The sequence below is a fragment of the Rhododendron vialii genome, chromosome 2a (assembly GCF_030253575.1).
Source record: "Rhododendron vialii isolate Sample 1 chromosome 2a, ASM3025357v1".
In the NCBI taxonomy this organism is placed as follows: Eukaryota; Viridiplantae; Streptophyta; class Magnoliopsida; order Ericales; family Ericaceae; genus Rhododendron; species Rhododendron vialii.
The window spans coordinates 42,607,637-42,620,961 of NC_080558.1; the positions used below are offsets into that span (position 1 = coordinate 42,607,637).

General features: G+C 38.0%; 1 protein-coding gene across 20 annotated transcripts in view; it reads right to left on the reverse strand.

The window, feature by feature from the left end:
• Positions 1-188: 188 nt before the first annotated feature.
• The window catches only part of LOC131317861 (uncharacterized), a 31,211-nt gene continuing 18,074 nt past the window's right edge, over positions 189-13,325 (reverse strand). For 5 of the 20 annotated variants that reach the window (XM_058347534.1, XM_058347529.1, XM_058347532.1 and 2 more), the window contains 3 exons: positions 7,749-7,839; positions 6,602-6,690; positions 189-675 (listed from right to left, as the gene is read on the reverse strand). In XM_058347534.1, coding sequence (XP_058203517.1) covers positions 590-675; positions 6,602-6,690; positions 7,749-7,839 — 266 coding nt within the window. In that variant the 3' untranslated portion in view covers positions 189-589. Of the gene's footprint in view, positions 3,836-6,196; positions 7,551-7,748; positions 7,840-8,033; positions 8,156-10,004; positions 11,829-13,325 lie in introns of those variants that run through there. The other 15 variants (XR_009197432.1, XR_009197426.1, XM_058347537.1 and 12 more) reach the window with 11 other exon arrangements.

Sequence of the window (13,325 nt, forward strand, 5' to 3'; positions counted from 1 at the left end):
TATTATTCAAAGGTGGATCACCTTTCTTCGGATATGAGGTTACTCCAGAAAAAATAAGAGAGCATGAAAAATTTCTGCAATCAATGAAACCTCATTTCCTCTTGTCAGTCGCACGAAATGTGCATATATCGCTGAAGATTCAAACTAAGAAGACACAGACATCATCATAGAATAATACCGATTATATGGAAACGGGAAATCTATTAAAGATCCAGATATCCAAAATCAAACAGTGTCCAAATAATTAACAAGCTTGGGGGTAATACTTCAATATTAATGCCAAGCAAAGAAAAAAATGAATACAAATGACAAGTACTAATCGAATGCGTCTGAACCCCAGGTTCAAGAAGAAAGGAAAATGACCACAAACCGCCATTCCCATTGTCAAAGATCATCAGTATGAAAGCATCATTAAGAAATTCCTGAAGAATTAGAAACAAAAATGTTGGTACTAATTATGTCGGACCAGCAACACCAAAAAGGACTTAGAGGATTGCTCCACTTGGGTCTCAGGTTCAAAACTTTCTACATGCTATTAACTCTGGGTATAGCGTGGGACGGGCAGTCCATTCGAAGCTTTGATCTGGCTTTAATCGGGCTCCCCGCTAATGGACAAAGGGATTAGCCCTTCAGGAATTCGTCGAGGTGTGGGTAAGCTGGCCTTAGCTTGACAACCTGAGTTATCAAAAACAGAAAAAATGCAAAAGAAAAAATTAATTTCTTAATCAAATTAAAAAAAAAGGGGGGGGGGGGGGGGGGGGGGGGGGGGGGGAGGGGATAAAATAGAAGCCCTGTCAAAAAGAGTGCACAACTATAGCTTCAGTAAATTGTAGCAATAGCTCCAAAGCTGAAAGTAAGAAATTGGGAATGTGCAACTTATTGCTAGGAAAAACAAGAACATCTCATTTTACCCTAGCAAAAAGACCACACCACAAGGATCCTTAGCCAGCCATAGCTACTTCATAAAGCGAATCGAATTGGTCCATTGTGTTGAAAACATGTCATTGGAAGGTATACAGTAGAAAGGTCTAACAACATGAATTACCATCATGAAAATGATTACCGTAGAAATTCAGTCGCAAAGTAAAATACATTGCTCACTGGTTCTGGAGGCCTAGGCGAGTTCTCTCCTAAGGGTTTTGGTTGCAACACAACTCAGAAGATCTCCAAATTTTTTAACTCTAAGCTCAACTGGATGAAAATTGCTATAGCTGAACTTGGACAATTATAACAAAAAAAAATCACCAGAGGATTGAGGTGGATACGATGCCATTGAGATGTTGTTCCCCAGAGGCCAATGCATAATCAAGAGCTAGATTGAGGTCTCGTCGAGTAATTAAAACTCTACACGAGATGAATAATCTAGGCGGGTATGAAGAAGATAGACCTCAAAGGCTCCAACCCTAGAACTTGCTATACCAAATCCTTTATAAAGAGGATAGCTATATACCTCTTCCATACCAAATGGGAGGCGCGGGGCGCCCATGGGAAGATTCTAACAATGGATAACTCCATTAAGAAAAACATGAATATTTCATAATCAGATTGTCCAAGGAAGCTAAACAGTTTAAAGTTGCTTATGTCCACTCGGTTTTTGGTGTCGAGTGGGTGTGTCGGTGTCCTTAATTTATGAGTTATTTATGACCAAGTTAAGAGAGTAGGTTAATTGCATCATGCCAAAGACACAATTATAACAAGGACCATGGCTACGGCAACAATAACTCCCCTCAGAACTTAATACGAGGAAACGACACAACATAACTTGCTAACTTTCCAAACTACGCACAACAAATTTTTTATGAATGATGTAAGCAACTAAAGCATACAAGAACTTCTTTTTACGAATTCATGTTTCTCCACCAAAAAGATCCCTAAGAAACTAAGGATTTAATAATCTTCTCTATGTCAGAGGTGGAGAAAACGGAGCTTTTAGTAGATACTTACGATACAGGAAACTTGGGGGCCAAAAAGTCAGCATCCCTTTAACCATATAGCAAGTACAGTAAACTATGATGCCAATGCATTGCTTCTCTTAACATAACGAATAGAGTTTTACCTATTCTTCAAGTCGTATGGTGACATTCTGTATGAACTGTGTGAAGCTGAATGAATAGAGGCTCATTTATGACCTAGATATCACATATAAGCAATCCTAACTAGATGCAACTGGAAAATTAACGACAAACACTTTTCAAGTATTGAAATTTTGTACAAAGCATGAGAATGAGGGAGTTTACAATGACAGCCAAAAATTAATACTTGCCCTTGCAAGCCAAGACAATGCACAATCAGCACAAAAAGTAGTCTCATGACCCCTACGAGTCCATTATAAGTCCAACTTTCTCCTAAATTTCAGTACATGTCCTTGTGTGCTCGTAGATGGCCTGGGCATCAGTCGTATTTAAGCAACGAATTCCTTATAACTCTAAAAGAAGTAAACCTCCAAGATATAAATGTGATTAGGAATATGGAAGGAATACCCTAACAATACTACGCCTCGTGAGACATCATGCACAGAAAAAGACACGGGCGATTAGGTGTCTCAAGAACTTATCTAAATCCAAATCAATGACCTAGAAGTAGAAAACCCTTGTTGCTTGTCAAATACCACAGGGCCACAATACAGTAGTGAATAGTGAAACCTAACATCACCAAAAGAGAGATGATACAATGAGAGAGACAAAAACAATGGCAATAATGAGGACAAGTTTAACCAACGGTCTAGTATATAAAATTGGTGAAAACATATTTAAAATCCAGAAGACTTGGAAGTTGAACCTAATGCCCAGGTCTATTATTGAATTTACGGTCCAATGTAAAGAGTTTGGATGGGAATGACATAAAATTTCTTTACCAATGGCTGCACAGCTTTGACCTAATAAATAGAGTAGATGCGATTGATAATGAAGGAGGATTCCATTTCATAGAGGGAGAATAAAACTCATGAATACGAGGCAAAGTGCGAGATCCATATCAGCACCAAAAGACAAACTAAAGCAAGTACTACAATGGGAAAAAGATTTAGCATTTCTCACTTCGATTCTTCCATTAATTTTCTTTACGTTTTTAGTAGCAGCTACTTGACGTTGAAGGTTTCCTATTTCCCTAAATATGTGAGGAGAGCAATACTGTAAGAGAGGTTTTTCGTTTTCTTTCAAAATCAGAGAACATGTGTGAAGGAATCGTATTCCTGAAACACACACACGCATACTGTTATATAACCATTAGTAGTGTATTGCTGGAGAAAGGGGAGGCAGTGACCAGAGGGCATTAAAACTTATTTCCAAAACAAGCGATAATGCACATTTCTTTCCCGTCAAAATCTGTATGTTTCAATGGCTGTTACAATTTTTTGAAGCAAAAAACTTGTGCATTTAAGTTCTTTTGAAAAAAAAAATAGAAAAGAAAAACTTTACCAACCAATGAAAGCCTTAGAAACTTACTCTACTTATTATTATACACCACAATTTCAAGTATGAAAATAAGAAATCAAGATTTAAGACAAGGGCAATAATTGAAATCAAAATTTAAAACCATCTTCCATTCAGCAGCATCCAATTGAACAGTCTATTTTACTAAAATTAAGCTAAATGGTTTACCAAATTTTCAGTCATATTCTCTAGCTTTTTCCTCCCATCTCCAATCAAATGAGGCCAGTTACATTAAAGTAGAATGTGATCCCCTAGAAGTTCGACTGGTCCATGCATACATAATTTAAACTTATCAGGACCGTACACTTGGGAGTAGGGAGCCAAGGGAACCAAAAGGCGAATAAGAAGAAGAAGAAGAAACCAGCAACATGACAATAATTAGCTCGGAAGTCAAATTGCGAATACTGGAACCTCCAGAAACCAATCCCAACAAAAATTGAAAGGAAAATTTTCATTGATCCAAGATCAAGACAGAAACATAGTAAATTAACCATTGTGGATGTACTTATCCCGTCAAATAGAGATAAACTCTTATCGTCTGTCCTTTCTACAAGATAAGTTCCTTGTTTAAAATGGTAGTTCTTTTTGGAAAATCCCTATGTATAATACAGGAAAATTGAACAAGTTCCTACTTCCCAACAATTAAACATTTAGAAGGACTCGACATTTTTAAATGCCTAAACCATCCCATCAAATAACATATGACACCTTCTAAGGATGACCATGTGACCAAAGGCTATGTTACATACTAACTTTCTAAATGTTGAAATTTCTTTAAGAGCATTTGTTGGCCTGTGGACCCAACACTAAAATTATGATATGCATTTCACCCATAGAAAACTTTACGTGAATTCTTTCGTATCAAACATAAAAGGAATAAAGTACTGCATGACTTGTCTAAGAATCACAAAACATAGTTAAATACTCGATTATTGAACAGAAAACTATATAAATCCTCTTGCCAATAAAAAAAAAATTGAACAGAAAGCTAGAAATGTATTCGTTTAAAGAATACTCACAAAATACATTTTGCTCAAGTACTTGATACACATACTTTCGCCGGGAATATCAACCACACAATGAAGGATCCATAAAGAACTGAAAAAGGTTTCCCATTGTCATCAAGCATAAAAAAGCTTAGTAATGAACAACTAAGAGCCCCAACTTTTGGTACCAGTTTATTTAATTATGCTGCAAATGATCATACTGTTGTAGAGGAGAGAAGATCGAGGAAGAGGGGAAAGAATTACCCATTTCTAGAATCATTGAATCGTAGAAACAATTGTTGTCAATACTCCTTTCCTAATCAACTATCTCACCACAAAAGGAAAATATTTTTGCGAAACATTCTTCGAGATCAAGAAAGTTTTAGATCATCGTTTTACATGAAGTTGTTTTACATGAAGTTGTAACTGACTTGTGTTTGATTCGCAAAATGATATGGGAAGGCATATTGATAAATGGAAGGAAGGCATTTTCAACACATAGCTCTATCAATATTAGAGACATGGGCCATGTGCAAGTCAAGGCTTAAACACATTCAGTTATCAATGGAAGGAGAAACATAGCACTTAAAGTTGATTCGTTGCCTCAATGTCATAATTAAGACAAACAGTTTGACAAGCGTAAAAGACGTTGTCTTGGAGATGAGTTCTTTTTCTATTTCGTCAACCACCCGATATCAAAGTGAAGGGACACGTTGCCGATCAAAAAAAAAAGTGAAGGGACACGTCTTTCTTTCAAGGCGAATAAATATCTACCAAGTTACCAACAAGTGCTCAAGGAGCCAAACCAAAATTTTAAACCAGGAGACAAGCTACGCCTAAAGACAACTCAATGTAGGCCCATAATACCATCATTCAATGACAAAAATGAAAATTGTCTTACATAATAGAATGCTTCTAGTTCAAGTAGAACATAAGGCCAAGTCTTAGGTATGCATGTAATAACATAATTGAGGTTTTAAGATTTTGTGGTAAGTTACTAACCTTTGTGTGTTGTTACTAACCTTTGTGTCTTAGTTCCGTAATGTATAGCCGTATACAATCAATGAAACCTTTATATGAGGATAAGTGTTCACCAAACGAACACTGGTTGTTTGTTAATTATTGCAATTGATGCATAAGGTTTTTTTTGATCGGCAAATAGATACAAAGTTATGAGGCTTTGTAGTGTCTTTGTTATGAAGGCCCTATGTTATGACCCTTTTTAGGCACGTCAAGTATTCGTTCTATCCCTTAAAAGTGTACAATATTTTTAGTTTCTCAAAAGATATCTTGCATGGACTCGGGTACAGTGTCGGCCAAATGTACTCTAGTATAAGACCTATCAAATTATCATGTCAAGAGCATTGCGACATTGCATAACTCCATTGGCTTCAATATACTTGTCCAAATTTCAAAGATAAATTATTTTTACAAGATGCCATAGATTTTCATGTCATATATCTTAGTTCTATACGTAGAGTTCAAACTGTTCAATAGCAAAGTTGAGTAGTAAAAATGTCACATAGGTGAATGTTTACCTAAATTACGGGCACACATCTCAGACTGTTGGTCAATTGTCGTGTGTCTCAGGTACTTTATATACTTGGGAAGTTTGCTTAGAAGACCAAGGAGCTCACAAAAATCTATCCTCTACAATCTTCAACGAGAAATACCCAATCCCACATTACACAGTTGATGAAAGAAAGATAAATAAATGGGCAAACTCAGTGCACGAGGCTCCCGCCATTGTGGGGTCAGAGGAAGGGTTGATGTACGCACGTTGCAAGCAAAGAGGCTTTTTTTGCGACTGGAACCTGCAACCTCCAGGTCACAATGGAGCAACTTTATCACAATAGAACAACTTTATCGTTGCGCCAGGCCCACCCTATGCAAGAAAGATTAATAGCTCAAGAAAACAATGTTCACGCATTGTCCATGCATAAATCACACACAAATACTATTGGTTGCGGAACTAATTGATTTTCATGGCTGGATTCCAATTTCCGAAATGTGAAAACCATTTTTTGGTCAATCCAATTGGCACCACCTTTAGATTTCATACTTACTAGTACTACGTGCTATGTCCAAGTGATATGGTTTGGACATACCAATGTTGAAATTTGAACACTTAATGAGTTAACAACCTCACAAAAATCACAGAAAATCGGAATGACAAGATAATACCAGGTAGAGAATGACTATTGGTATGCTCCAGGATGAAATCCCATTCCTTGTTCCACTTGCACCTATAGCATGTCAAGACAAAACTCAACCTTCAAAAAGGGCAAAACGAAGCATGAAACACCTACAGGATGAAATGGTATCACATCAAATATATCCCGATGACCTTACACCAAAAACTAATGCCACATGAAAAATATGGAAAACAAACTTTCGGTTTCAGATCAGATAGAAGTCAAGTACTGTTTGGCTTCAACTCCTCATTTTATTGAATGATACGCCTTTCAATTTTAATATAATCTAAAAGATAACAAACCTTAATCTTCCCATCTTCTCACACACTAACAATTTTATACGTAATGGAAACCGACCAATACGATTGTAATTTTTAATCTCAGCGATATGTTTGGCATGCAAAGATGTTTGATGGTCAAAGACCACTAGGTAGCATCCGATATGCTACGTAGCAGCTGATATTTAAAAACTCTGCGCCATGGTCTTTAAGAACAGTTTCTGGATCAACTAATGGCCACGAATTGGCTGCATTGGTCCAGTACCGGCTGTTCCGGTCAAGTAACGTACTCTATGGTCCATTTGGCTTGTGCAGAATGACTACATCTTCCTGAATGCTTCTTCTCGGGCTGGGGAGGTGGGGGATTTAATCAAAACCAGTGTGGCTATGTGGACAAAGGTCAAGTTTGATATCAAGATATACACTGTGGAGGACTTCCAAAAAGTATGTGATTTGTTTCGCTTGTTTTCCTATTGTCGGGTTGAGAAGTTTTTCAACTCCTCAGCTTTTCCCCTCGATGTACCCCTTTCAAGTTTTATAAAAACTTTGTTTGCCGAGCAAAAAAAAACTCATAAAAGGGAGAAAAGAGTCATGGAATACCAGTAGAAAAAACTGGAGGCTACAAAATAAAATGACCCCACAAAACGAAATGCTGCACGCCTGCACTCATTTCTCAGAAAAGATATCACAGATCCCATACTGCAGCCGATTTTGAATGAAAACAAAACGCAAAAAAAAAAATTTGCTCTTTAAATTTCCACATAATCTCAAAGGGAATAAGCTTTAATTTTCTACATATTATTAGTTTCTAAATTAAGTTTCTAAGCAGTAAAATCAGTGATATTACATGAAACTTACTCAGGTATATGATCAGAAACCTGGTCTTCATCTTCCACTGTGACATTTTCGTCCATCGCAGAATCTCTCAAGCTTCCATCACAATGGATACCTGGGGAAAAAAAAAAACCAAAGGAACAAGAGGCAAACAGAAGGGGGGGAAAGATTGGATCCGAACCAAATAGCAAGAAACAAAATTGAAGTTTATAGATCCACACACCAAAAAAAAAAACCATTAGAAAAACAAAATCTAACAGATGCACACTCTAGAGAGACAAAAGGAACATGAAAAGAAAAGAAACTCACAAAATTGGTTTAGACCCATTTGCCCAGTGAGATTGAACTCAACAAGATTTTCAGATTCAATTGATGAGAGAGGAGAAACAAATCAGGAAATGGTCCCCATTTGCATTGAGCGTACAAACCACCTGATTATGGCCAGATTCAGATGGAAAAAAAACACTCAAAAACTCCCCAATTCTCGAGTAAACACTGCATGCGCATGATTAAAAATGGGAACAAAAACATTAACATGATGAGTGCAAGAAGCTGAAAAGAAGATGATGAGAGAGAGAGAGAGAGGTTGTGTGGAGGACCAGTCTATAATGAGAGAGAGGGGTCCCGTAATCATACATTTTCTCCATTAATTAAGCAACAGTAATTAGGGTTAGGTTCTCAATGAAACCAAAAGAACCCATCAAAAGTCACGCTTCCAACACACTAAATCCTTCAAAATATAATAAAATATTTCTGGGTAACCAAAACGATTACAAATTGATGTAATAAAACCGCCGGATTCTTCTTCTTAACGGCAACAGAAATGGTAATTGGTAATGTGTATGAGAGAGAGAGAGAGAGAGAGAGAGAGAGAGAGAGAGAGAGAGAGATCAAATTCTGGAAATTGACAGAAAAGAAGTGAGCACACAAGAGCAAGGGTACACAGATTCATAGCCAATTTACCACTGTGTGCTCACTCTCTTCTGTCAGTTTTTTTGTTTTCCGAAAAATTGAAGCAAGGAGAAGAAAAGAGCACAGAGAAAGAGAGGATAATTATAAAGGGGGGAAAAGTAGATGAGATTTCGTTTTTCCCCAGAAATGGCAGTAAGAAACAGCAGGAAATGGCAATGAGAGATCTGGGCATGGCACACCCATTTATGGAAACAATAATTTTACAACCCCACACACCAACGTTGCATACACACATAAACACTTTCACACACATTCACAAAGGGTGGACCCCACACACTGTGCTCCACAAGGGGTGGACTCCGAATTGGAGATAATGTCGTGCAGTGGCGTGCGCAACACCGTGCTGCGTACCTCCGAACCGTAAATGCATGGAAACAATAATTTTACAACCCAACAAACACCAACGTCGCACACACGTAAACACTTACACACACTCACAAGGGAGTGGACCCCCACACATTGCACTTCACAAAGGGGGTGGTTCCCGAATTGGGGATGATGTTATGCAGTGATATGAGTAGTAATGTACTGCGCACCTCCGAGCCGTCAGATCGTGCATCCGACGGCTCGGATCTGATTTCAGCAATGAATGACTTTCAATCGTTAGTTGCCGAGATAAAATTCGAGCCGTCGAATGCACGATCCGATAGCTCAAAAGTGTGCAACACAATGCTGTGCACCTCACTGCACAACACCAATCCGAAGTCTGTGAACCCAACACGTGTGTGCGGCCCACCCCCTTTGTAAGTGTGTGCATGTGCAATGCGTGGAGGGCCCACCTTTTTTGTGAATGTGTGTTTAAGTGTTTATATATAATTGTAGCATTGTTGCAATGGAAATAGATGAAAACTTGTAAATAATTACATCTAGGGTTTGCTCAGACGACGCCAAACAAACCCAGAAATCCGACCCGAAGAAAATTATTTATGAACACAAAAAGAATATGGGGTCAAGTGTACACCTTGAGGCCTGTCTCGGTCACGCAAAGATGATCAGTATCGCTAATTTTGTTTTTTTGTAATTTTTTTTTGATCATACCGCTAATTTTGTTCAAAATATATTATTTAGAGTCCATGTGAAAAAAACAACTCAATCGGATATCGGTTAGGACATTTATGAAACACCCAACTTTGCTTTAGAATTTAAGCTTGAATTTGAATGTTTCATAAACGCCCTTAACGATATTCGATTGAGCTACTTTTATACAAGGACCCTAAACAACATATCTTAAACAAAATAATCAGTAAACTCCGAATATCTTTACGAGACCGAGACGGGCCTCAAAGGTGATTTGTACGCACATGTCCAGATTCCAAATTTGGACCCATATAAGAAGTCTTCTTAACTACTAGGCTACATGTGTTGCCATATGTTTTTTTTCTCGTTTTTTTCTCGGCAAACGAAACATTTTATATAACTCCACAGGGTTACATCGAGGGATAACAGCCTAGCTCGTAGAGCTTAGGATCGCCACCAAAAATACAAACACATCCAACCGATAGTTGGAATATGTTGCGTGCACCTCAACAGTAATCCTCTGCAGAACATTAATTTGTACCCATCTAACAGAAGTTTCGTAACTACTAGGCTACATCTAGCAACACGGTAATCTTCCAAGAAAATATGGCAGAAACACCCAGTCTCGCTGCCCCAGTCTAGCAACACAGTAATCTTCCAAGAAAATATGGCAGAAACACCCAGTCTCGCTGCCGCAGTCGAACCCCACGACTCCCAATTGAACTCACTCCACGGGCATCGACTTCAATTTCTCGATAATTCACGAGAGTCTCGAACACGAGTCGTTCTGAACCGATGAGAGTCTCTCCGACGGGGAACTCCTCCCTTCACAAATCAAAACCAAAACCATATTATTCCCCCAAATCAAACCCACCAATCGAAAACGAATCCCGAAAATTCAATGGTAATACTCAAATCTTCTCCAACACCTTGAAACAAACAGTTATAAATATATCCACATATATATGAAAACCACCGAAAACAGAACTCATGGAAAATATATAGCATGGTTTGTATCCATGAACCTATTATCATCAGTAGTCACCAAAAACCAAGCAAGCACCATACTGCTTCAGATGAACAAATAACATATGTAGCCTTCCCTTTTCCTACCAGTTTTTCAAGATGAACAAACCCTTATTGATAAAACCGTAAGCATTTATAGGTCTACGTACGAGTATGCATCACACGATATTCAGTTTGCTAAATAACTACTGTAATTCATAAATAAATAAAGAAAAAGAGCCCCCAAATGCGGGCCGATTTTACAAACCACACACCAGATACGGCTCATCGTATGTCTAATTACCCAAGCAAACAGGACAAGAGAAATTATCATTCTATCTTTTGAAGGCTCAAGGAAAATAAGAAAAGAATAAGTACGAAAAATTCTATAATAAATGAACCTCATGTCAGTCATGTGAGATGGTGATGCAAGAATATCTATCATATCTGAATAGGAAATCTATAGAAGATTCAAATATCCAAAATCAAGTAGTGTCCAAATAATTAACACAACTTGTGTTAATTTTAATACTTCAATATTAGTGCAAGCAAAAAAAAAAAAAAAACACTTCACGATTAGCGATTAAATGTGTTCAAATCCAGGCTGAAGAAGAAAGGAAAAGAACCACAAACCGCCATTCAAATTGTTAATGATCGTCACCATATATGAAAGCAACATTAACGGTATGTTTGGAACTTGTGTAAAGAAGCGGAAAAGAAGAGAAGAGAAGAGAAAATTTTGAATTCCAAGTCAACTTTTCTCAAAAATTTTCCTTTTATTTCCTTCTTAATTATTTTCCCTTATTTCCCCCTTTCTTTCCCTAAGTTCCAAAGAGAGCCAAAGTGATTCCTGAAGAATTAGAAACAAGTTGGCACTAATGTCGAACCAGTAGCAATAGCAAAGCTGCTCCGCCTAAGTCTCGGGTTCAAAGCTGCTCCGCCTAAGCCTCGGTTTCAAAACTTTCTGCATGCTATCAACTCCAGGTGGGGAAGGGTGGAGGGGCCAGTCGTTACAAGGTTTCGATCCGGTTTGAATTAGGCTCCCTGCTAGTGAACAATAGAATTAGTTTCTAGAATTAGTTGGAGTGTGCAAAAAGTGGCTCAGACAACCTGAGTTATCAAAAACAAATATGAGTTATCAAAAAAAAACAAAAAAAAAATAATAATTTCATGATCTCCAAGAGAGAGAGAGAGAGAGAGAGAGAGAGAGACATGGAGTCTCAAGATGAGGGCAAAACTTAGCTTCACTTATAGATCGAGATAATTAAATACATTGTCGCAAAAGCTTCAAAGGTGAAAGTAAGCAATTTGGAAGGTGCAACTTATTGCTGGGAAAATCAAGAACATCTCATTTTAACCTAGCAAAAAGACCACCATAAGAATCCTCCACCAGCCATAGCTACTTCGTAAAGCAAATCAAAATGGTTGATTTTACTGAAAACATGTCATTGGTAGGTATCCCATAGAAAGGATAACAACATAATATGAGTTTCCATCCTGAAAATGCAAGCTGTAGAAATTCAGTCCCAAATTAAAATTGCATTACTGGTTCTGGAGGCCTTCAGGAGTTATCTCCTAAGTTTGCAACACAACTCAGAGTATCTTCAATCTTTTAAACAAGGGATGAAAATTGATATAGCTCTCCTACGCGGACAATTGTACCAAAACATTGCCAGAGAGTTGAGTTGGATACATTGCTTTTGAGATGATTTTCATCGGAGGCCAATGCATAATCAGGAGCTAGGTTGAGGCAGTAATCGAGGAACCCAATCGAGAGCTAGGTTGAGGTTGTGGTCAATGCATAAACTATGCGCGAGGTGAATAATCTAGGCGGGATGTAACAGAGAGATCTCCAAGTCTAACACTTGCTACAGCAGACCATTTATAAAGATAGATAGCTGGATATATAGCTCTTCCTTACTAAATTGGATGCATGGGGCGGCCATGGAAAGGTCCTAATAATTGATAACCCTTTTAAGAGAAACATGAATATATCATAACAAGGATAGGAGGGGTGGTGGTGTCCCCCTCCGGTCTATTTTTAATTTTTTGGCCATTTTTCGAGCACACTTTGATGATTAGCTCCATTCACTTTGTAGATCTCGGCGAGAACATTAATCAAATAAAAAATTGTGTTCATTGGATTTCAATAAATACATGATCGGCACACGTAAAAATTGCGGAAAAACAAACACTGGGTCTCATAATTCGTCTCATTGCGGGATTAGATTATCTCAAAATTGATTCTAGGGAAGATAAAAGTTTATATTTGCTTCTGTCCACTTTGTTTTTATGAGTTAATTATGATAAAGTTTAGAGGGTAGCTTAATTGCACCATGCTATAGAAACTTCTAACATGCATCATGGCAAGCTGACTGCTCCTCCAGCCTTGAAGTGGAGATCTGAGCACTTCATAGAGGGCTTACGATCATTCTTGAGAAAGGGATGACCAATGTCATAATCGGGTCCGACTCAAAGTGTGGCAGTCAAGTTGTGCATTGAAGGTGCCTCTCTGGATCATGCTCATCATTACATATATAGCCGAAGAGGTGAGACGTAATGCAGCTAGGACCAATTCTACCATTACCCACACCTTCCGTCAGGCTA